Source organism: Plasmodium relictum, assembly GCF_900005765.1.
Source record: "Plasmodium relictum strain SGS1 genome assembly, chromosome: 12".
Lineage (NCBI taxonomy): Eukaryota > Apicomplexa > Aconoidasida > Haemosporida > Plasmodiidae > Plasmodium > Plasmodium relictum.
In genome coordinates this window covers 763,401-789,248 of record NC_041690.1, presented here as the reverse complement: position 1 = coordinate 789,248, position 25,848 = coordinate 763,401, and the positions used below count along the sequence as shown (strand labels likewise).

The 25,848-nt window shown below is 16.3% G+C and overlaps 8 protein-coding genes across 8 annotated transcripts; 6 read left to right on the top strand and 2 right to left on the bottom strand.

The window, feature by feature from the left end:
• Positions 1–3,367: 3,367 nt before the first annotated feature.
• PRELSG_1220300 (conserved Plasmodium protein, unknown function) lies at positions 3,368–6,958 on the top strand (the record flags this gene model as incomplete). The annotated part of the gene is made up of 1 exon (XM_028677984.1): positions 3,368–6,958. The coding sequence occupies one exon, from the start codon at positions 3,368–3,370 to the stop codon at positions 6,956–6,958; it is 3,591 nt and encodes a 1,196-aa protein (XP_028534319.1).
• A 3,599-nt stretch (positions 6,959–10,557) lies between these two features.
• Positions 10,558–11,007, top strand: ISP3 (inner membrane complex sub-compartment protein 3, putative; the record flags this gene model as incomplete). The annotated part of the gene is made up of 1 exon (XM_028677983.1): positions 10,558–11,007. The coding sequence occupies one exon, from the start codon at positions 10,558–10,560 to the stop codon at positions 11,005–11,007; it is 450 nt and encodes a 149-aa protein (XP_028534318.1).
• A 949-nt stretch (positions 11,008–11,956) lies between these two features.
• RPL27 (60S ribosomal protein L27, putative) lies at positions 11,957–13,023 on the bottom strand (the record flags this gene model as incomplete). Its single annotated transcript, XM_028677982.1, has 4 exons — positions 11,957–12,035; positions 12,214–12,324; positions 12,444–12,683; positions 13,013–13,023. 4 exons carry the CDS (start codon positions 13,021–13,023, stop codon positions 11,957–11,959), a joined length of 441 nt encoding a protein of 146 aa, XP_028534317.1.
• Positions 13,024–14,110: 1,087 nt separating this feature from the next.
• On the bottom strand, positions 14,111–15,880 carry PRELSG_1220000 (conserved Plasmodium protein, unknown function; the record flags this gene model as incomplete). Its single annotated transcript, XM_028677981.1, has 1 exon — positions 14,111–15,880. One exon carries the CDS (start codon positions 15,878–15,880, stop codon positions 14,111–14,113), a length of 1,770 nt encoding a protein of 589 aa, XP_028534316.1.
• A 530-nt stretch (positions 15,881–16,410) lies between these two features.
• PRELSG_1219900 (apicoplast ribosomal protein S10 precursor, putative) lies at positions 16,411–17,801 on the top strand (the record flags this gene model as incomplete). The annotated part of the gene is made up of 5 exons (XM_028677980.1): positions 16,411–16,560; positions 16,692–16,888; positions 17,067–17,188; positions 17,298–17,571; positions 17,726–17,801. The coding sequence occupies 5 exons, from the start codon at positions 16,411–16,413 to the stop codon at positions 17,799–17,801; spliced, it is 819 nt and encodes a 272-aa protein (XP_028534315.1).
• Positions 17,802–18,232: 431 nt separating this feature from the next.
• On the top strand, positions 18,233–19,823 carry PRELSG_1219800 (conserved Plasmodium protein, unknown function; the record flags this gene model as incomplete). Its single annotated transcript, XM_028677979.1, has 5 exons — positions 18,233–19,072; positions 19,237–19,322; positions 19,399–19,445; positions 19,538–19,604; positions 19,739–19,823. The coding sequence occupies 5 exons, from the start codon at positions 18,233–18,235 to the stop codon at positions 19,821–19,823; spliced, it is 1,125 nt and encodes a 374-aa protein (XP_028534314.1).
• Positions 19,824–20,334: 511 nt separating this feature from the next.
• On the top strand, positions 20,335–22,469 carry PRELSG_1219700 (conserved Plasmodium protein, unknown function; the record flags this gene model as incomplete). The annotated part of the gene is made up of 3 exons (XM_028677977.1): positions 20,335–20,389; positions 20,481–20,628; positions 20,816–22,469. 3 exons carry the CDS (start codon positions 20,335–20,337, stop codon positions 22,467–22,469), a joined length of 1,857 nt encoding a protein of 618 aa, XP_028534313.1.
• A 1,323-nt stretch (positions 22,470–23,792) lies between these two features.
• On the top strand, positions 23,793–24,344 carry IMP3 (U3 small nucleolar ribonucleoprotein protein IMP3, putative; the record flags this gene model as incomplete). The annotated part of the gene is made up of 1 exon (XM_028677976.1): positions 23,793–24,344. One exon carries the CDS (start codon positions 23,793–23,795, stop codon positions 24,342–24,344), a length of 552 nt encoding a protein of 183 aa, XP_028534312.1.
• Positions 24,345–25,848: the final 1,504 nt, after the last annotated feature.

Below are 25,848 nucleotides of genomic sequence, written 5' to 3'. Positions count from 1 at the left end.
ATAATTTATTATTAAACGAAATGTTCAATTTTTCGTAACTTAATTTTTTTAATATTTTTTATAATCAATATCCCAATTTTTTTATAATTTAATGTATGAAAGATATCATATTTATTCATTTTTATTTATTTATTTAATTTTTTTTTTTTTAAATAACCTTTTGAGGTTTATTATAATCATAGAAAGTATGCTAATAGGAGATACTTTATTAGAGAAAAATTATAAAATAATATTTTTCTTTTTTATTGAAAAAAGTAAAATAAGAATAACATTATTTTTTTTAACTATAAACCTAATTTTTTTTTCATTCTTTTAAATTAAAAAAAAAAAAATTAAATGTAATTTGGTAACTTAAGCACTTAATCGCAGTATTTTATTAATAAAAAAGTAAACCACACAAAAAAAAAAAAAAAATGTAAGTTGAAACGAAAGTATAAATAAAAATAGAATAACTATAAATAAGATATATAAATATAATATTAAATAAAATAGTATAAGATAAACAAGTAAAATATATCATGAAATTAAGAAATATATATTTTTTTTTCGAGCTTTTGATATATTTTATTAACTTGAAAAAGGAAAGAAAAGATATAATTACATAATTATGTATATATATCTTCTTATATTTATATTTATGAAGAATTTAAGAAAAATAATTTTTCTTAAAATACCCTTTCATAATTTATTCGTGTGCGAATAAGAACATATGAAGATTAATGCTAATATATATATATATATATATATATATATATATATATATATATATATATATATATATATTTTTTTTAATTTCAATAATTATCATTTAACAAAAGTACGTATCTAATTAAAAAAATAAAAAAAAAAAAAATTCATGATATTATAATTGGAAGAAAAATTTATTACATTAATAAAAAAAAAAAAAAAGAAAAAAAAGCTATCCCTTTTAATTATCATATATTAACTAAAATAGCTGTAGTTAATATTGAGAATTTCAATGTTGGTTTGCATGTAATAGCTACAGTTTGCATGAAATTTCAGTATTATAATTAAAAAAAAATAAATAATATGTAATTTTATAAATTAATAAATATATAAAATATTTAAATAATTTAATATAAAACTTCAACAAATGTAACATAAAATGCATATATGTGTAATTTTTTATGTATTTATTTAAATAGACATAAGCTAAATTTTTTAATTCATTTGTATTTTTAAATATAAAATTTTTGATAATTAAAAAAAAAAAAATTTACAAATTATTTATACTTTTCGATATTAATATTATTTATATTTTTTTATATTAATAAAAAAATTAGCGGTATTTTTTGCATTAAAATATAAGATTTTTTCAAAATTTTGTATATATTATTATGAATTATATATTTCTTTTTAAAACCTAAATTGCGGTTGCATTTATATACATATATATATATACATATACACATATACACATACATAAATATATACATATATAAATATATATAAATATATATATATATATATATATATATATATATATATATATATATAGTTCTATCTTAGTATTTTTTTTCAGGATTATATATGTCTACTAGTATCCTAAACAAATTAAAAAATTGCATATTTATATATATAAATAAATGCATTTATTTATATATTATTATTATTATTATTTTTTTTTTTTTTTATGCATATAGATTTTTATTTTTAACCTTTTACAAAAATAATTCTTTTATGATTAATGGTATTATAAAAAAATAAAATTGTGTCATAACATACTATTGTAAAGATAAATATTATAATCTTTTATATATAAATATATTAAATAAAAAACTTTATTTAAGTTTTATGTACTTTTATAACGAAAATTATAATACTTTATTTTATTTATTTTTTTAATTATTTACTCTTGGCATGCATTAGTTTAAATTAAAATTTAGAATAATACTTTATCATTTCATATATATTCTTAAGAATTTATCGATTATAAATAATTCTTTTTCTTTTCTAAGGAATCATATATATTTAAGAAATATTTTTTATTTTACAATGTTTAAATCAAATTTTTAATTTTATATATATTCAAAATATGATATATTTTCTTTTTTTTTTTATATTATAAATGATATTACTTTATAAACCTAATGTTATTTATAATATTTTTTTTTTTCTTTTTCATGTCTCTCAATATTGATAAACGATAAATAAAATAGAAATATATATATATATATATATATATATAGTATATATTTATGTATTTATATTAAATATTTTATATATTTAAGACAGATTAACTAGTAAAAGGAAATATAATTACATAGATTATGCATATATAAATTATATGTAGATAAAAATAATTATTTAAAATTTTCATTTTGTTGTAATTCAAATAAAATTTTTTTTTTATATTATTAAATTTATTATATTTTGAATATATTAATATATATATATATATATATGTTTATAAATTATTAATTTTTATAATTATATTTTTTAGTTCCAAATTATATGTTAGAACATTTTTTCTGAATTATGTAAAGCATTTTTTTTTTTTTGAATAATTAATCTAAATAATTTTAACTATATATAGTTGTGTATTCTTGAATCTGAAAAAATAATGGATGTTACTCATATATAATAATGTAAACGTTTAAAGTAATACATTTTTATTGAAACAATAAAATAAACTATATTAAAATGATGCATAAATATATGTCTTATAAATAATTTTTATATAACCTTAATTCAGAGAGGAAAATATTCTTTTTTTCTTTTTTATTAAATTTATATGCATATATAATATGAACAATAATTAAATAATAATTTATGTGTATATGTATTCTTAAGAATTGGAATTATATTTCAATTTAAAGAGATATTAAATAGTAATCATTCTAATTTTATATTATTATGTTTGAGATTTTTATTATTTTATTTTATTTTTTTTATTTGAATTTTTTTTTTTTTTTTAATATATGAATTTTAAAATTTAGTTTGAGTTTTAGTTTTTTTTTTTTATTTATTTATTTTAAACATTTATTGGTTTTAAATTTTTCTAAATTACAACAGTACTGAAACATTTATTATAAATGACTAACTTTCTTATGTTTTATAATATTATTTTATTTATTTTTCTTAATAATCCGGCTAATAGGTAATATTAATATATATATGTGTATATATATATTATTTATTTTTTATTAGTTCTAATAATTTTTCTACGAATATATAAATTGTTATTCTAATATTACTGAAATATAATATATTCTTATAAATGATATAAAGTAAATTTTAAATACAAAAAAAAAGAAATAAAATAAAATAAAACAAACAAAAATTTATTTTAAATAAAAATTAATTGTAACTTAGTAATTTAAGATGCAAGTTTTTATTTAAAAAAATGATAAAAGAAAATTTATATGATAAATATTTGAATTTATTTATTATTGATAAAGGAAATTGTGATTTTTTATACAAAGATAATATAATTGTTAGGAATACTAAAAATATGATGCGCACTAAATCGATAAATTATCAAAATCTTAAAGATGAATTAAAAAATATAAATGACTTGGAAACATTTGATTGTAATACAAATTGTTTTGCTTCATTATATTTGAGTGATTTAGACAAAAGTATGTGTGAAAATAAACAAAATAGTGAGAATAAAATATCTAAAGGTGATTATAAAAATATTTACTCAAATGAAAAAATTTATTTAGATTCTAATGAAAATAAGCAATTTTCAAAAATTAAAGATAATAATTTTGAAAATAGTACTTATAATTCAAAAAGTTCTTGTGAAGACGGATTCTGTTCAAAAAATACATGTTCAATAATAGAGAATTTCAAAAATAGTACTTTAAATAAAAAGATAAAAAATATTGAAATGAAAAAGTCTTATAAAAATAATAAAAATATTGATAATTATTCTATTAGTGATACTGAGAGAATAAAAGAAAATACTTCAAATGATAATGGAGAAAACAATAATTGTGAAGATATAGAAGATATGATATATTTTACAAAAAAAAATATGAAATGTTCATGCTTACGTGACTATTCTGAAGAAAATAAGATGCTTCAAAATAACTCATTTTATAGTTGCGATTGTTATAAATCATCTAAAGGTATTTTAAGTGATTTAAATAATTTTAATTTTTCTTTTTTTAATGACAAAAAGAATATTCATTGTAATTCTATAAAAAATTCAAATGAAAATAGTATCAATTTAAGGTCGAATAATAATAAAAAAGATAACATTAAAAAATATGTAGAAGTAATTAAAAATTCAAAAAAAAATTATTTAAAAAAAAAAAAAAAAAATTATTCCAATATTCAAAAAGGTATCTTAAACATTAAAAATATGATATATAATGATCACTCGGAAATAAATAAAGATAAATGTAGTCATACTAATAGAAGCAATAGTGATAATAGCAGTTGTGATGAAAGTGAAGAAATAATAGATAAGATTAATTTGAACGTATATGATTCAAATAATAACAATTTTGATAGTAAAATTAATGAAGAATGGAATAGAAATAAATATAATATTAAAGATATTTTAGATAAAAATGTATTAAGTAATTTTATAGAAACGATTAATAATTATTCCATTAATAACAAAGATAATTTCAAAGGGAATGCTCATGAAAAGCTAAATAATAAAAAAAATTATGAAGTAAATAATTGTAAAAATGAATTTTATATAGAAAAAGAAGAAAAAGAATTAAACAATTATGCAAAAATTAAAAGTTATTATAAGCATGACTGTAATTCTAATAGTAAAACGAATAAAAATATAAAGGTTAATAAAATGAATCTTAATGGAAGTAAGGGGGGTAATAAAATGCATAGTAATGATAATATCAAAGAGCATGCTAATAATAAATTTATTTTAAATGATGATGTTACTCTGAGTGATGAGTATAATATATGTAACTTAATAAGTAAGAATACATATAATGAAAATAATAAATTTTCTATTATAAATGACTTTATAAATGCATATATGGAAAAGAATTGCCATGATTTTTATAATAATATTAATGATGAAATTGATAAAACAAAAATAGAGAAAGTAGGAGCTATTGAAAAAAATAAAAATATGGGTATTATAAAAGAAAAATTAAATAAAAGTATATTTTTTGATAATAAGAATGATAATGAATCTACTTCAAAGTTAAATGATAGCGAAAATGGTAGCTTAAAAAATTTAAATAATGATAACAATAAAATTATGATAGAAATAGAAAAATGTAAATGCCATGTATTAAATAATTCAAATCATCAAAATAAAAATGATTTATCTCTAAATAATTATACGAGTGCTAATTGTAGTGAACATAAAAATTTAAATAACAATTTAAATAAAACTGATTATCTTAAAGACATTCCTCATATAAGGGATATATCAAAAAATTTAATAGAGAATTATGAAATTTTAAATTTTTATTTGAACTCTTTAAATAAACCCAATACAACAATAAATGATCAGTTACTTAACCTTTACTGTTATAGTTATTTAAGGCACTATATATTAAATAATATAAAATTATCAAATTCATATTATACAGAAAATACTATCCCAAATAATGAAAACAATAACGAAATTAATAAAAATAAGAATGAAAGCATTTTTAATAATAAAAAATATTTCCATAATTTTAATAAAGAGAAAAAATGCTGTGCAAATAGTTATTTTGAAAAAACGCATAATGATAACTTTTATAATAATAATAATAATAATAATAATAATAATACTATTAGTAATAATATTAATGATAATAAGAAAAACATTTTACATGATTTATATAATACTTATTTTCTTTTAAATAATAATTCAAATAATAGTAGTAATTTTTTAAACAATTCCAATAAAACTAAATCAAGTGATACTACCGAATATTTTAATAAAATGAACTGCAACAATATATCATTTAATACCAATATGACTAATAACATAAATGAAGAAAATACAAATAGTAGTAGCAATATTAATAATATAGATAGCAATCTAGATAATAATGAAGTTAAGCAAATACTTCATAAATATTTTAATTATTTGAAACTGAAGAATTATATTATTCCATCTAATATTGAATATGATTCATGCATAACTCAAAATAAAAATAAGAATTGTGGTTATAATGAATCCAGTGATTTTCTAAATTTGTCTTATAACTTTATCAATGAACATAAGAATGTAAATAATAATATATCTTATAATAATTTTTGTAAATTTCATAAAAAAGAATTAGATAAAATAAATGATTTTTTTTTAAATAAAAGTTGTCAAGGTACTTGTAATTTTGATGTACGTAGTTTATATGAAAATTATGTTTTGAACTTAAATTATAGGAATATTCATAGTAATAAATTTTTTTATTTTTTTAAAAATATAATTGAAAGATTAAATAGAGAAGAACTCCAACAATTGATGCTATGTCAATGTTGCTATGTCTTTAAAAAAATAGAAAATAAAATAACACCACTTGATATTATTTTAGATACTCAAATTTTGTTTTATGATTGTCTCAATTATTTTAAAAATGAGGGTTGGATTAATAAAAATGTTTCAGAAGAAAATAAAAATATAGATAATATAAAAGATAAAAATTTAGACGAATATAGTAAAAATGGTAAATTTAAAGAAACAAACTATTATTCAGATAATTTAAATTGCTTTGGTAATTCTAGTATTTCTAATTCACATACAATTGGCAACAGTAACATTCTCAATAAAAAAAATAGTAATGATGATGCTTTTTGCTCTGCAAGTAATAACCAAAACATAAATTTTTATAATTTAGAAAATCACGAAATATCTAGAACTTCTACAACGGCGACTATTAGTTATAAAAGCAACGGAATTTCAAAAGAACAAAAGAATAATCAGGAATTTAATCAAAATAATAAAAAAAATAATGACATAGAAATAAATTGCATATATGATAATAAAGCAAATTATAATAAGGATAAATTTTAAAATGAAACAACTTTATGTATGGAGGAAAATAACATTAATAATACTTTTAAAATAATTAATATGAAATTCGAGGATATATAGAAAGACGATAAAAGTTTTTACAATACAAAAAAAACGTTTTGTGGTATACATTGATATAATAAAAAAAAGAAATAAAGAAATGTTGGATTTTTACCAAAGGATGACATGAAAAAGTGAATAATAATGATATAGGAGAAGATAAAACTTATAATAATCAAATAAATTGTGAAAATGAAATAAAAGATACAGCAATAGATGAAATAAAACTCTCAAAACAAAATAGTAATAATTTAAATAAATATAAAAGAAATGAGATATCAAATAAAAGTTATCAAAAGAAAGAAGAAAAAAAAAAAAGCATTTAAATAGTAATATAAATAAAAAAAATAAAAAAATAAAAATAAGAGATGAGTCAAACTATGCTAATTCCAATTCATTGGATTCAAAAATATGGATAAAACTAAAATTGCAAATGATCTATATCTTTTTATATTACTTTGCCTTTCTAAGAAGAAAAAATTTCCAGATAATACAAATATTTCACTTAAGTAAAAGCTTATATATATGAAATAACTTAAATATTTTTTAAAGAGTTACCTATTAAAAAAAATAATAAATAAACATCAAACAAAATTTCCATTTAAATATTACAGATTATTTATTAAATTCTAAAAGAATAAAACTAAAATGTATAGTATTAAAACAATTTCAAAGTATAAATAAAAAAAAAATTAACCTTTTTTTTTTTTTTTAATTCTAATATTGTGCATTTTGTTAATTTATTATTTTTAATATTACATTAATATGTAATTAAATTTATAAGTTTGTTTTTTAACTTTTGGATTTATATCTTAAATTTATTAAGAGTTTCTATATAATTAAGTATATATATAAATTAAAGAGTTAATTATATCTTGTTATTTTATTTTTTTAATTTTCTCTAAAATGATACATAAAAAATATAATAAAATCCTTGATTTTTAAAATGCTCTTAAAAATATCCACTAAAAAAAAAAAAAATAAGATAAAATAAAATAAGGTTATTATGAACTTTAATCAAACAGCTAATTATTTTATACAATTTTGAATATGTTAAAATTAAAATGAGTTATTTATTTTTTACTAGATTATTATGCATAATAAGAAAAAATAAAAATATATGAAATTACAATTTATTTTGAATTTCTTATAAATATTTGTATTAATAAGCATTCTTTATATTAGTTGTGTTTATATAACTATTTGTATTCATTTTTTTATTTGAATGTCCTAAGGAAAATATATTTAAAAATATATTTTACAACAGAAGATAGTAATAAGTGATATATTATTTAAATGAAATAAAATATTTTTATATATATGATATATTTTATTAATATAATATATTTTTTTTCCTGTTATGGAAATTTTATTCAAATTTCTCTTTTATTTTAAAAATTTTTATTTTTGTAAAATTTTTTTTTTCATTTAAAAAGTGAAATTATAAATAGATTTAAAATTCTCTTTTTCTACTAGGATTAGAAATTGTAAATAAAAAAAAAAAATTCATTTTATATTAAAGTAACTAAATAAATGTTTCATTAATTAATTTCCAATATTTAAGTCATATTACTGTATAATAATTTTCCTAAGCATTTTTTTTTATTAACCTTTATATATTTTTATTATATATATTTGCAATAAGAATTAAACTGAATAACACTTCATTTTTTTTTTATGAATTATTTTCTATATAAATATTTCTTTAATAAAATTTTTTATAAAACAATATAAAAAATTAGAATATTATCATTATAAAGTTTACCACTAATAAAAATTTATTGAAAAAATAATACTGTAGCTGAAAATTTTCAAAATTTTGTGAAAATATATTTTCTTAAATTTAAAAAAAAATAACAATCCAATTAGCTACAAAATATTTTTTGCATTAACTTCTGAAAACTTTTAATTTGTAATTATAATATAATTAATCAAACTTAATTGTACATTTGTGAAAATAGAAATAAAAACTTTAAAAAATAACGAATTTATGATTATCTATAAAGGAAAATATCAATATATATATATATATATATATATATTATTTATTTTTTTTAATTCGTAGTCCTATCATTTATTTCATATTTCTAAAATATATTTTTTCATAACAAATTATAAAAAAGGGATGCATATAAATATAAATTAATAAAAAATTTTAATATAAAAATTTATAAAATTTATTTTAGAAGTTTAATGAAATGCTCTATATTACCTTTGATATCCAGTGAAAAATAAAATTAATGAAATAAATATTCTTGATAAAATTTTATATTAATAATAACGTTTATTTTCATAGTTTTTTATTACGTAGTATGAACTATTTTATTATACCAGAAATATTTTTTACCTATGAAGACAAAAAAGCTACTTAAAATAGATGAATATATAGAATTAAGACATCAATTAATATTCATAATATTTAAAAGATAAAAAATTACAAAAGAAAAATATGTAACAAACATCAATTTTGATGCACTCTTGAAAATATATATAAAAATATCAGAGAAATTGATTATTAATGATAACACAAATGGACGAAAATTCATATAACATATGAAACTAACATATTGTAATATTAAGAAATATTCATTTTTTTTTCTTCATTTTTTTTGTGATTTAAAGCATTAAAAGTTTTTTAATTATTTTTTAAAAAATATAATATATTTTTCATAAATTAAAAATGAAATTCACAAAAAAATTAAAATATATCTCATAAGTATTTATCATAATTATATATTAAAATTCAAAATTAAAAAACTTTTCCTTTATTTATATTTGCAATTATAACTAAAAAGATATCGAATTATAGTATATTTTATTCATGGTGCATTCCCAAAATTATTTTTTTTATTTTATTTTACATACATTATAAATATATATATAAATATAATAATTTTTTTTTTTTTTTTTTTTTGGCTTTTCAATTACAATAATCTTAAAAAAATAAAATTTTTTAGAAATTTGTATTTTTAATCTTTCATTTTATTCGTATAATATTAAGCAAAATTAGTGCAAATAAGTATATATTAAACTTAATTTCCGCTTTATTCAATTTTTTTTTTTTTTTTTAACTATTATTTTCCGCAGCCATTTAACGCACATTAATGCAAATTTTGCTATTGTGCTTATATTTTTATTTTTAAATGAATCTCCTAAAAAGGAAAAAAAAAGAAAAAAAAGAAAAAAAAAATTTTATTTAATCTGTTGTAATGTTAACACGTATAGATCATTTTTAATTTTATTAATTCTTTTTATTAAATTTTTTTTTTTTTGTTCTCTTTTAATATATAATTTTTTTTTTTTTAATATATATACATATATATATTACATTTACAATTAATTGTAAGTTTCCTTATACTTCATCTTTTTATAACACTTTTTTTTTTTTTTTGCTTTCATATAATTGTTTTTTTTCTTTTTTCTTTTTGAGAGGGTCATTATATTTAATATATTTTTAATTTTTTATTTCTTTTCATTTTCCTCTTTTTTATTATTTTTTCTTTTTTTCATTTTTATATGAATATTTAATTATTTTCAATATGGGAAATATCTTATGTTGTATCAATGATTTAAAAAATAATAAATCAAACATAGATGTATTAAAAAATGACAATGAATTATATGAGGATTATGATAATTGGACTTTAGAGGGATGGATAGATAAATATGAAAAAGGAGATGTAATTAAAGTTGCTTTTCCAGATGGTAATGAAATTCAATGTCATTTAAAACTTTATTTAAAGGAAAAATGTTTTGAATTATCCTTAGATAATAAAGTTAGAGTTATAAATTTCAATGATATAAATTGTATACTACACAGAAATAATTGTGAATCTCTATTAGAATCAGAAAAAAATTTATTAAAATCTCCAAAAGTCATAGGAATCCGTTTAATCAGTACTCTTAAGGCTATTGCCTTTGCAATGGATAGCCCAGGAGAAGCAAGAATGTTTACTGAATTTATAGAAAAATATTGTTTAAATAATTAATAAAATAATATAAAATATCAAAAAAGAAAATAATTAACAAATATTAACATATTATTTAAATGAAAAATTTGCATTTAATAATTAGATTATTAAATACAAAAATAAAATTTAAATAATCGAAAAAAGATGCATAATTATGACACATTTTAAAATTATATATAGTATAAACAAGAATAAATTTAAAGGATTTAAACAAAAATAATATTAAAAAAATATATCATAAAATAAAAATATATTTTTTTTTTTTATCCAGTTTTTTTACAAGGTACATTTTTCAATGAATTTTTTCAGTAATCATTAAAATTTGAAAAGATAAATATTTTAAAAAAAAAAAAAAATATATATATAAAACATAAAAAAAAAAATATGTATTCAATTTTTTTTTCATTTTATATATATATAAAAATTTTATGTATATATTATTTAATAATAATTAGATATTATTTTTAATTGATATATTGTAAAAAAATTTTTTTTTGTTTTTTTGTTTTTTTATAGTGTCTAATTTTAAACTTTTATAAAATAAAATTTTTAATTCTTTCCTGATTTCCAATAGAAACAATTTGTAATATATACTTTATTATTGCATTTATTTATAAATAAATAATAAAAAAAAACACAAAGAACAAATTTTTTACTTAATTTAAAAATTTACATATAGGTGCACAAGTATGATTTTTTATTTTTATTTTCATTAACTATTTATGACTATTTTTTTTGTTTTTGTTTTTATTTTATTTTTCTTTTTTTATTTCAATATTTTGCAAATTTGTTTTTTTCTTTAATGCAGCTTTCTAATTTAACAGTTATTCATGTTCACGTTATAAAAATTTTAATTTTATTAAAAACTTTTTTTTTTTACATTGTAATAAAAATAAAATAGGAAAATAATAAAAAAAAAATATATAATGTATATATGAACTAGAAAAAATAATGATATAAAATAAGCTTAGAAGTATAATTTTTTGTGCAAAAATGAAATGTCTTTAGAAACTTCTCCTGTTTTCTTATTAATTGGCTCTAAAAATCTAGAAGAAAAATAAAAAGAATTTAAAGTTTATATATATATATATATATATATATATATATATATATATATATATATATATATGAAATAATAAAATAAGCATAACAAATTTCAAAGCATAAATAATATTTGAGAAAGCAAATATAGAATAGAACAATGGTATAAAAATAAAAACTTACTTATCTCTAAAAATTTTTCCTAATTTTTTAACTTCTCTCTTTTTATTTTTTGATCTTAGAACTTCATCAGAAGCTAAACTTTTAATGTCAAAGTCATTGGCTACTTGATATCTGAAAAATAAAATTATAATAATATAAATTATATGCATCTAAATATTTTTTTATTATAAATCTATAACTAATATATATATATATATATATATAGAGTGAATATTAAAATTTTTAATTACCTTGTTGGAAGAATATGATTAACATTAATATATTTAATAAAAGCTTTCACTTTAGATCTTTTTATGATTTTTTTTTTAGGCATATTCTTCGTAACTCTTAATGGATGTTTTTCTATTCCTGCTACTAAGCAATAGCTATATGGTCTTTCTCTTGTTTGAGTTTCAACTGTATTTATTACTACTGCCTTTTTTCCTGCTCTACGACCATTTAATATTATAACAACTTTTCCTGGTTTTAATCTATATAAAAATAAAAATATGTATATAAATATATGTAAATAAATATATCAACATAAATATACATACAAAAATATATACAAAAAATATATATACAAAAATATATATATGAACATATATATATATATATTAATAACATATACAAAAAAAATAATTACAAATAATATAAAATAACTAAAAGAATAATAATGTATATATATAATTATACATGTACAAGCTCATATATTTTTTTCTTTTTTCATATTCATTATAAAATGCTATAAAACACAAATTATATATAATTTTTTTTAATTTTATATCAACAATTATATATAAAAAATTATAAAACTTACAATTTCCCCATTTTTTAATAAAAATTAATTAATATACTCCAAATTTTAAAAAAAGTGCAGGTTTTTCTGTTATTTTAAAAATATTTTATCATGAATTATATTAAAAGCTATTTTCTTAAAGATTTTAAATTTTAAGAAAATAAAATAATAAAATTTTTTTTCATAAAAATAAATCTATATAAAAATTTTTAATAAAAAAGTTTTAAAAATCAAAAATAATTCAACAAAATTTTTTAACAATAAAAATATTTAAGTGCGCATATATATTTTTAAGGTAGTTGAGGGGATAAAAAGATTTCATTGAAAAAAACGTATTTTAATGCAAAAAAAAGGAAAAAAAAAAAAAAAATAAGAAATGATAATAAAAATAAAGAATAATGAAAAATATATATTAATTTTTATAAATAAAAAATTGTAAGAAAAAAAAAAAACTATTTAAAAAAAAAATACAATATGTGAAAATTATATGGAGTAAATTACAATAATAAAAAATTTAAAAAAAAAAGTCAGTAAAATAGAAATAATAAAAAAGTATATATATGTATGTAATATAAAATTAAAAATATAGAAATAAAGAAATAATAATAGAAGAAAAAAAAATAATAAAAAAAGAAAAGTTTTTTTTTGATAATATTTTAAAGGTTGGCATACAATAAAATATTTATCTCGAAATAATTAATAGTAAAATGTAATTTATATAATGCTATTATTAACTTTTGTATAACTATAAAGAAAAAAATGAAAAAAATTAATAGAATTTTTCTGAGTATTGAAATTGCTAGTATTTTTACTTTTTTTTATTTTTTTATTGAAATATAGTAATTTAAAAATATACAATATCTTTATTTAAAATTTTTTTTTTAAAAAAGAAAAAAAATAAGAATTTAATTTTTAAATATGATACATTTAATTATAAATATTTTTCATAATTTTGTAATAATTTAATTTATTGAATATATATATATATATATATATATATATATATATATATTTTATTAGGAATAAAAAGGCATTATAAAAAAAAAAAAAATGAATGGTACAGCATCTTATGAAACTTAAGAAAAAAAAGGTATTTAAAAATAATATCAATGCATATAATTAAATGTCATTAATGTAATCAAAATATTTCATAAAATTATCAACTGGTTTATTATTTAAATCCAGCAAAAATAAACTAAAACAACTGTTACATGTATATGAAGGATTTTCCTTTAATAAATAGCAATCTAACACAATTTTTTCAGCAACATTTTTATGGCAACATATACAATATTTTGTTGATATATTAGGTTTAAATATTCTAAGAGGATATTTTGAAAAATCTTTATCCCTAAAAGTATTATATTGTCTAATATTGTTAAAAACAATTCTATGCTCACAATTTCCTTGATGCAAAAAGCAACACTTTTGAAATAAAGGAATTTTTATTTCACTTATTACTGCTTTGTCTTGATTTATTTTATAAGGATAACGAATAAAATTTGTTTCCTTTTTTTTCATATAAAAATCCAATATACTTTTAGAATAGTCCAAGGCATTTTTATTTCTCAAGTCTGGGTATAGGATTCCATCAATAAAATAAACGGATCCATCAAATTTTGGTAATCCATAATTAGATGAATCAAAGCAAAAAAAAACATCAGTTAAATTAGCCAATGTTTGGTTAGATAAAATTTCATATTCGGCTATTTTGATTCCTCTAATTGGATGATAAAAAGAAACAGAAATAATAAAAATATTACTAGAAGACAAATTTCTTAAAGAACTTGTATAAAGTTGATATTTTTTTTCCGTATAAAATGTATTAATTAAATTTTTATTTATATATAAAGCTTTTAAAATGGAGTTATTAAAATCACACACAAGTTTAAATGTTTTTGATATTGTTTTATTTTTTAATTTTGATACAATTTGATACTTACTAAATGTATTTTCTTCTGTTTCTGGTATCCATTCTAAAAAACATTTAGTTCTATTTAATGTTTTTGTTCGTTTAGAATGATCTGCAACTTTTTTTAATATTTTTAAATCAATTTTTTGCTGCCAGTTATTACAATTATAATAAACTATATGATTTATTAATTCATCTATATTAGGTGTTCTAATTCCTGACAATAAAATTTTTATCAAATAATTATAAAATTTTATTTTTATTTTTTCATATTCATCTTTTTTTCTTTTTTTTGATTCACTTTTATTTTTCCTTTTTCTTTTTTTTCCATTATTTATATAGTTAATTTTATCATTAACTTTTTCCAAGCATTCTTCATTTTTATCATCTTTTTCTAATTCTATTTTCTCTTCAAATTCTGTATCGTAATAATTTTTTTTTAATCTTTCTTTTACTTGATCACACTCCTTTTTAAAATCTTTTAAATTAACTTTTAAAACATTAAAATGTGTTGCCTCTTTATGATAAATCCATTCAGTTTTCAATTCATTTTTTATAGGAATATTTGGATATTTTTCAAATAAGTGAATATTCTTTTTTATTGTTTCTTTTTCTAAATTTTCTATTTCATTTGCTCTAGGTAAGCCTTCTTGTTCTTTTAAGTTTTCAGTTAATTCATTTAAATAGTATGTACTTTCATTTAAAGCACTCTCCTCATTTAATTCATTTTCAGAAGTATTGGTTACATTTTCTTTTCTTACAATGCTTTTAAGGTATTTCATGAATAATTTTTCATTTTCACTTTCAGAAGAATAATTATTTTCATTTACAGCATTTATTTCCCCATTGCTTAAATTATCTTTTGTACTTTCTTTATATTTAATTTTATAAAAATCATATTCATCTTTATCAAATAAAATATTAATAGAAAAATGAGGAATTGGAAGTTGAAATGAGCAAGATCGATTTTCATCCATAAAACATAAAACCAACAAAACAATAATTAAAAAAAAAAAAAAGAATTTTTATTCAAATACCTATTAACTTTATTAATTCATACAAAATTGTTAAGTATCAGACTATTATTCATATAAGCTCAAAAAAAAAAAAAAAAATGAATATATGTTATAAAAATTAAAAAAAATATCAAAAGATATTATATTATTCCTTCAATATTTTAATAGAACAAATATTTATTATGTAATCATTTTTTTATTAAGAAAAATAAAAATAAACAATTAAAATCATTTTAAAAAAAAAAAAAAACCATTTATGTTTAGTAATTTTAAAATATGAAGAAAATATCCATAGTGTAGATAAAATAAACTATAAGATAGTATAATGTGTATTATCATAAGAAAAATAATATATTTTTTTTAATTATTATCATTCCATTAAAGTATAATGAATTTAAAAAAAAAAAAAAATGAAATGTGATAAAACAAATTGAATTAATATAAAAAATTCAGAATAAAACTTATTTATAAAGAAAAAATGTAATTGAAAAATGAGCTTTTACATTTTTATAATTTTTTTAACAATAAATTATTCATATAATATCGGTAATTCTTTTAAATTAAAACCTAAAATCAACATTACTTTTTTTAACGGATGTAAAAAATATACTTTAAAAAAAACCTCAAAACTTTATAATAATGTAATAAATTATAATTTACATATTTATGTACATTTTATTTATGAGCTTATTCTTCCATAACCACTAATATTGCAGTAGAGAATTAGAGAAATATTAATTATTCCTTTTTTTTTTTTATTTTATTTTTAAAGTTAGAAAAAGTAAATAACGATTTAAAAAAAGAAGATATAATAAAAAAATGGAGTGAAAATTATCATTTGAGAATTGTATTAAATTCATATTTTTCTGATCATCTACAAAAGGCAGTTTTAAATATAAAAGAAAAGATAAGTCAATATCCCCAGTTTCATATTGCTGGGCCTATTCCTCAAAAGACAATAAAAAAGAGGTTATTGTTATTGGATAATTGCATTCTATAACTATTATTATAATTATTTATATTATTTTTATTAATTACAATATTTATATTATTTATATTAATTATAATATTTATATTATTTATATTAATTATAATATTTATATTATTTATATATACTAATTTTTTTCTTTATTCTTTTCAAATGTAGATTTACTTTTTTAAGATCACCACATGTTGATAAAGACAGTAGAGAACAATTTGAAATAAAACAATATGGTTGTAAATTAGATATTTACTTAAATTCTTCCATTACTTTGAAGAATTCAGAGTGTATAATTCATTGAAAATTTTTATATATTATTATTTTAATTTAAAAATTAATAAAGGAAAATATACACAAAATCATTTTTTAATTTTTTTTTTTTTTTTTCTTTCTTAGTTGTAAATTTTTTATCAGTTAAATTACCAAGATTCGTTGGTTTTGAATATTATTTTGAAGAAAATTATAAAGGATTAACAAAAAAAGAAATTAATGATCTAAAAAAAAAAAAATATGTTAGCAAATATTATACAAATATATTTAATTCGAAAGAAAAAAAAAAATATGTAGATTTATTATTAGAAAATTCAAAATATATGAATGTGAAATTACCAAGAAACTTTTATGATTTGTACAAATATCCATTAGAAATATTACGTCATTTTTATAAAAAGTAAAACACATTTATTAACTTATTTTTTTAAGTGTATTATTAAAAATAATGTATTATGTTTTATTGAAAATTAATTATATATATATAATTGAAAAATATTGGAAAATTATTATTTTGTATTTTGTTTTAATAAATTTTTTTTTTTTTTTCGTAGAACAATGGAAAAAAAGAAATGGTACCATGAAAATGAAGAATTAATGAAAAAAATAGAATCTCTTTCATATGATTAAGTGAATATTAAAAAAAAAAAAAATCAGCTATTCATTCTTCATTTTATTAGTATTTTTTTTATTTTATTTGATTTTTTATTTTTATTTTTAACATATTTTATTTTTTTTTTTTTTTTTTTGTTAAAAATAATAAAATTGAAAATTTGTATACACAAAAACACAATTGTATTTTTACGAATGTGCTGTAAGCTATTTATAAAATAAAAATAAATAAAAAAAATATTACATATATTATATCTTTTTTTAGTTTTTTTTATTCTATTTAGTTTTTTTTTTTTCTTCTTCTTTATTATTTCTTATTTATATCACTATTTTTATTTATGAAAACTCTTTACTTTTTTGTTTTGCTCTTGATTTTCCAAAATACTATAGAATTGTAATTAAATGAGAAAAAAGAAAAAAAAAATTTTTTTTTTTTACGTTTTGAAAAAATGAACTATGACATTAAGACAAATTACAATTTTTCTGTTAAAAATGTAAATTTTTTCAAAAATGCATTAGCTTTGTTAAATGTTGATGATAATAAATATAACTCAAATCTTAAAAAAAGTTCAGAAAATTTAGTTGAAAGAGAAAATTTAATTCTATTTAATTTGTATTATGATGGTATAAAACTTAGAAGTCTATCAAAATGTAAACAGATTTATTGTTTTTTATATATGGATTCTAATTGTTTTACTAGTTATAATTTTTTTGAAAAAGAAGAGAATGAAAAAAAATACGAAATGGATTATAATAAATATGAAACCAATAGTGTTAATTCAGATAATTTATTTACTACACATGCTATTGATGATGAAAAAGAAGATGTTGTTAAATTAAAAACATTGTCTCCTTTAAAAATGAACTCTACACAGAAAAGTGAAAACGAAGACGAATACAATATAAGAAAAAAGATATACACAGAAATAGATGAAAAAAAAAATCATATTGAATTTCTTGTATCACCATATGAATTATTAAGAGCTTTAGAGTTTTTAGATGCAGTCATATTAAATATTAAATTTGATTATTCTAATAAAAAATTAATTTTACAGTTAACTGATGAAGATGGTGATACTTCTGAAACTTTTATTAAAATTATTGTCGACTATTTTTATGAAATATATAAATTAGAAAAATACAGCTTTTTAAATAATGATTATAATTATTTTTCTCTACAATCTGAGATATTCTCCTTTTACTTAGAATATTTAATAAAATGTAATGATCAATACATTACATTTTACATAAATGAATATGCAAATGATAGCACTTCAATTCTTAAAATGGTAAAAAAAAAATTTGTTTATACTTAATCTAAAATTATTCTTTTTTTTTTAATAATTTTTATTGGATTCTAAAATTTACTAAACATTTCCTATATCAAAAAAAATTTCCTTTTTTTTTAGATTTTATGTGATATATTTTTATATATTTAATAATTATTATTTAGGAAACAAAAAATAAAAATTATGAAAGAGCAGTCCAATTAATGCCAAAAGAGACTTTTGATGAATTTAAAAGTTTAAAAAATCAAATGTATTATATATACATGCATAAATACATATATATATATATATATATGTAATTAAAATATTCGTTTTTTTTTTTTTAGGTTTAAATATAGAATAAAAGATTTATCAAAAATTAATCATGCATTAAGTAATATATATTTAATATTATTTACGTTTAAGAAAAAAAAAAAGCGAATATTTAATTATATATATATATTTTTACTTAATATATTTTAATAGAAATAAGTTCTCACCTTAGAATGGATTTCCAAGAAAATGGATTATTAAGGTTTCAATTCACTTTAAGGTAAATAAAAAAAAAATATTAATACATATATTTTATTATTTACTAATTCATTATATATCTTATTAATATTACATGTGTATCATTAAAAGCATTATTTTAAAAATTGTCTTTTTTTTTTTTCTTATCTCTTATAGAGAATATAATTTAAATGGAACTCATCTATGTTATTTTATACAACCAATACCTGATTTTAATACTTTAAATGGAAATGAACTTTAAGAAAAAAAAAAAAAATATTATTATTGTGCTTTCATAAATGTAACATATTTATTATTAAATACAAAAAGTCTTTTTCTTTAAAAGGTTTATTAAAAAAAAAAAAATTTCTTTTAATTTTGTAAAGGAAACGTATATATAGAGAGATATACTATTTAATAAATAAATGAAAGTTTAAGCAAATATAGTAAAATAATAATTAGATAATTTTTTTTTTAAAAAAAATAATTCCAGTATGTACATTATAAATATTTATATAGTATTATCTTCCTCCTTTTTATTTTTTAAACATTAAAAAAAAATTTCCTTTTTTTTGTGTTATATTTTATTTTTTTATACTTTATTTTTTCTTTTACAAAAACAATGTAAAAAGAAATATATTTAATATTACTACAAAGTATTCACTATAATAGATATTGTAACTTTTTTTTTTTTTAGTTTAAATTTTTTTTTAATTTTTTTTTTATTCCATTTCAAAAACAAAGTTCTGAAAATATGTTTAATAAACAAAAAAATGAATCAAAATAATAACAGAATATCTGATGCATACCAAAAGAAACTTTTATCTGGTATTAAACTTCATAAATAATTTAACTAATACTTATTTTAAAAAAATTATATTATTTATTTATTTATTTTTTTTTTTTAATATTTTTGCAGCTTCTATTCAAAGAGAAGCAAAAGAAAATTTGGAAATTAATGATTTAAGAAAATTTGAAAGAGACGCCTTTGATAATAATGATTTTATTATATATGTTGAATTAAAATTTGAAAATTTGACTATTGCTAAATATTTATATGATATAAGGTAATAGAAAAAAATAAAATAAAATAATAATAATAATATTGTTATTAATTAAAAAATTCAAAATATTTAATAATATTAGTTTCTGTATTCATATAGTTTAAGATTATTTTTTTTTTTCCTTTAATTCATATTATTTTATTTTAAATTGTCCTTTTCTTTTTATGTTTCTTTTTTTTTTTTTTTTTAGTAAAGAGTGTGATACTCCTATGAGAAATAGTGTACAAATAACGAGATTTATAATAATGAAAAGTAAAAACAAAATAATGGGAACTTGTGTTTCTAATGGAATAATATTATGTTATAGTAATGATAAAGATAGCAATAGTATTTTAAATAATATAATAAAAGAATTAGAAAAAAGTTATTTTATCTTTTTAAAATTAGAAGAAAATGTAGATAATACTTCAGATAAAATTGAGAAATATTTATTATCTTATATAATTCAATTTACATTAGTTTGTAAATATCTAGAAACTGGAAGATGGTTTCATATATGGGACAATATGGATACAATAATTGAATCAAAATTTTGCGGTAACCATACTTGTAAATATTTTAATTGCATTGGTTTTAAATTTAACATATTAAATAATGATTATAATATATTAAATGAGAAAAATAGCAATATATATATTATTAAAATGTATTTAAAAGTTACTATAAATATTTATAAAATATTGCCAATAGATCATATATACGAAAATATGAATGTTTACTGCTTACCTCGTTGCTCAATGCAAGCAACAATTTTAAGTATTTTGAATTCATCTAATGATGAGAATTTTAATTATAGAGATTATTGGCTAGATATACATGGTTATATACTTAATGAAGCTTCTATAGAAAAAATAGTGAGAGTTAAATTATATAAAGGTACATTTAATTATCCTATTGGGGTTTTATTAAGAGATAATATATATAAAATAAAAGTACCTATTAGAAAGGATCATTTTTTTTATATATGCGAATTTTTAAATAAATTTGAATTATTAAAAAATAGCAAAATTAGTTTATTAAAATTTTCGGAAAATTTAAAATTTGACAATATATGCAATGATTTGCATCATAAAAATTTAAATTTAAAAAAAACAGAGAATGAAGAATTTTACAATAAAATCAAATCATTGTGTAATAATGAATATGAAAAAAAAAAATGTATAGAAGAGTCATCAAATCAATGTAAACAACAAAATTTTTATAATAATGCATACAATATATATTGTAATACTTTAACCAGCTCAACCAAATGTATAAATTTAAATTTTTCCAAAGATAGCACAATAAATAAATGCAATACATCTAAACCAGATAAAAATATTGATATTTTTTTAAAAGAATCTGCTTTAAACTATAATTCCCAAAATATGAAGGAAAATAAGCAAAATAATATTAATGTAAATGAAAATAATAGAAATAATGATTCTAAAAATATTAATTATAATTGTAGTAATGATAAAAAAAAGAAAAATTCCGAAGATACTCATAGTAACACAAATAAGGAAAATTTCACTGATATCAAAGACGTAGAATATCAAAAAAAAAATAATAATTTAGACGAGTACTTAAAAGATATTACAAGTAATTGTAAGTTTCTAAATAATAATGATAATAATAATGTGAAAGATGTTGATTTTTATGAAAATGTTAGTGCTGATATAATATTTTCAAAAGATTTTCAAAATTTTCTCGATAATTTAGATGAAATTGAATTGCCCCAAGAAAAATTAAAAAAGGTTGATTTTAATGAAAGAGAGAAAAAAAGACCTAATTTTTCTTTAAACATCCCTCAACTAAATAATGAAAACAGTGATAATAATAAAAAAAAATATAAGCATAATTAATAAAAATTTCAACTTTTCAATATATAGTGTTAATAGTAATGGATATATAAAAAAAATAAAATAAAATAATAATGGATATAGATGCATGTCTATTAAAAAAGATCTAGTTGAAATTTCTAATGAACAAATTAATGAAACAATTAATTGTGTAGAAAATAATAATATAAACATAAGAAAAACAACAAAATTTATTTGATAAATCTAATCAAAAAAAAAGAAAAGAATTCTTTTGAAAATTGCAATGAAAATAATCTGATATGTTTATTGAATAATTTAAATGAAAAAAGTGATACTCTTAATCTAAGAGAGAAATACCAAATAGATAAAAAAAAAAAAAAAAATCAAATAGAAGATGAAATATATGAATAATCCAGGAAGAAAACAAATGATTATATTCCCAAAAAAAAAAAAAAAAGTAAAAAAAAATAAACCAAAAATAAAAAAGGAAAAAAATGTTAAAAAGAAGATACGATACATAAATGAGTGGCTTTTTATTATCATTGAAGAATATTTTTTTTTAATGTATACAAAAAAAAAAAAAAAATAAAATAAAAAAAATCCTTTTTCATCATATAAAAACTGAAATAAACTAAAAATATAGCTGATAAATGTATATATATATACGAAATATAGATGATAAATTTTTTTTAGTTTTAAAATTTTTTTTTGTAAGAACTTACACTTAAAATTTTTTTATTTTTTTATTTTTATTTCCTTTTAATTTAAAAATTTTTTTCAGTTGTATTTTAACAATGCTTAAGTATATTTTTTTTTTTTTGTTAAAATTTTTTTTTTTTTTTTTTGTATTGAAATTTTTTTTTAATTCATATATATAATTAAAAAAAAAAATAAATAAATAAATATGTATACATATATATATGTATATAAATATATATATATATTTAAGAAAATGCTTTTAAATGAAATATTAATTAAAATTTGAATGAAATAAATTTATTTTAAAGATATATAAATCATAGAGTAGTTAAAACTTTATGTACTGTTTAAAATTTTGTATTGTTCTTAAAGCTGCCATCAGAAATAAATATAACTTATAAATATATTAAATTTTTTAATGAATAAATAAATACGAATACTTTAAAGAAAAATAACATTTTAAGGTCATTTTATACTCCAGTACTATTTTATTTATTATTTGTTTTTATTTTTATTAATAAAGTAAAATAAATAAAGAACAATTTTTTCTAATTTTTATATTTTTTCTTCTTGTAATGATTTTTATATTTAATCCTTATGAAAAAACATTTTGCAAATTTCTTTAATTAATAATTGCTATTATAGAATAATATTTTTTTCCAAAAAATGAGAAAATTGAAATATCATGAACAGAAATTATTAAAAAAAGTAAATTTTTATGATTGGAAAAGGACAAGAAATATAAGAGAAGTAAAGATTTTGAGAAAATATATAATTCAAAATAGAGAAGATTATACAAAGTATAATAAAATATGTGGTTATATAACAAAATTGGTTTCAAAGTTAAGATTATTACCTGAAAATGATGAATTTAGAATTAAAATGACTGATGAATTATTAGATAAGTTATATGACATGGGTCTAATAAATTATAAATCTAGTTTAGCTGAGTGTGAAAAAATTTCTGTTTCATCTTTTTGTAGAAGAAGATTAGCAGTTATGTTATTTAGATTAAAATTTGTTCAAAACATTCAACTAGCTATTACTTATATTCAACATGGCAATATAAGAGTTGGTAACGATGTAATTAATAATCCAGCTTTTCATATAAATAGAAATTTAGAAGATCATATAAAATGGGCAGATGGTTCTAAAATACTTAAACATATAAAGAGGCATCAAGAAAATAAAGATGATTATGAATTGCTAGGAAATTAGATAAAATATAAAAAAAAAATTTTACATCAAAAAAAAAAAAAAAAAAAAAGTCTTTCGTAAGAAAAAAAAAGTCTACATATATAAAAACAAGAAAAATATATTTTTACATAAATGATTAATATTGAAAATAACATAATTGTAAATATTAAATATGATAATAAACTAAGAAAGGAGAAATTTAAGATACATTATTTTAATACATAATTATTATTTGAATAATCTTAACATTATTGTTTTTTTTTTATTTTAATTAAAAAAATATATAATAATAATAAAATGACACCAAGTATTTGTTTTAATTATTTCGTACCTATATCTTGTTTTTATTATATATTTTATTAATCTATCTAATTTTTTTTTTTTTGTTCACTAAATTTTATACTTCATATAATTTTATATTTATCTTTTTTAAAATAATTTATATAGTTTAAAATTTTTCTTCAAATGCTTTATTTTTAAAAATCAATGTAATTATAATTCATATGCTTATATTATAATATATCAGAACTCTCTAATTTGATACATACTAAATAAATTAAATATTATTTACTTTTCTTCTGTCTATATTTTTAATAAATATATCACAATTATATGATTATGAAGAAAAGAAAAATAATTTTTCTAAATATTAGAATATTCAAATGTCTAGTAAAATATGAAAATACATATAATATTTTTTGTATATAAATGTTATATATTCATTAAAACTAATATATGTTATATATATCTAAAATTTTAATTTAATAAATTTTGCTTTTTTTTTTTCATTTTTTTCAATTTCTTACAATAAAAAAATTTTTAATTTAATTAATGTTTCAATAAAATTATAAAAAAAAATTAAATTTATATTAAAATCATATTTTATATTGGTATATAGGACGTTTTTCAAGTTATCGTTTAATAAAATTTCTTTTCTAAATATATATAATATGCCAAAAATAAAAAAAAAATATCAATAGATATTTACAGAGCTAATATGTGTATGAATAATATTTTAAGTGCAACTTCTTTTTTTTGAGAATAATACTGAAAAGTTTTTTTTCTTGAATATATTATATTAAAAATTAAAATATATCAAAAGAAGTAAAAAATTATATTGTAATCCTATCTTACTAAGTAAATAATACTGTTAATTAAAATACATAAAAATGTAATAAAGTCGAAATTTTTCTTTTTAAATTATTTGGAAAAAAATGTTTTTGATTCTTTTTTTTTTTTTTATTTTTCCTTTTAAAAATATAAATATTTTAAAAATCCAAAAAGGCAAAAAAAATTTTTTTTGACATTTTTATTTTTTTACTAAATTTTTTTCTTTTACTTTCATTTTTTGAATATCTCTATATATTCAAAAATTGTACATTGTTGCTGTTTATGCAACAAAATTTTTTACAAAAATGTTATATATACCATTGAATAAGAATTAATGTCTTGAAACGTAGCAAAACTTAATTGTTTTAGTCTTTGTAGAAATAATAAATTAAATTCCTTTTTTAAATGAGAAATT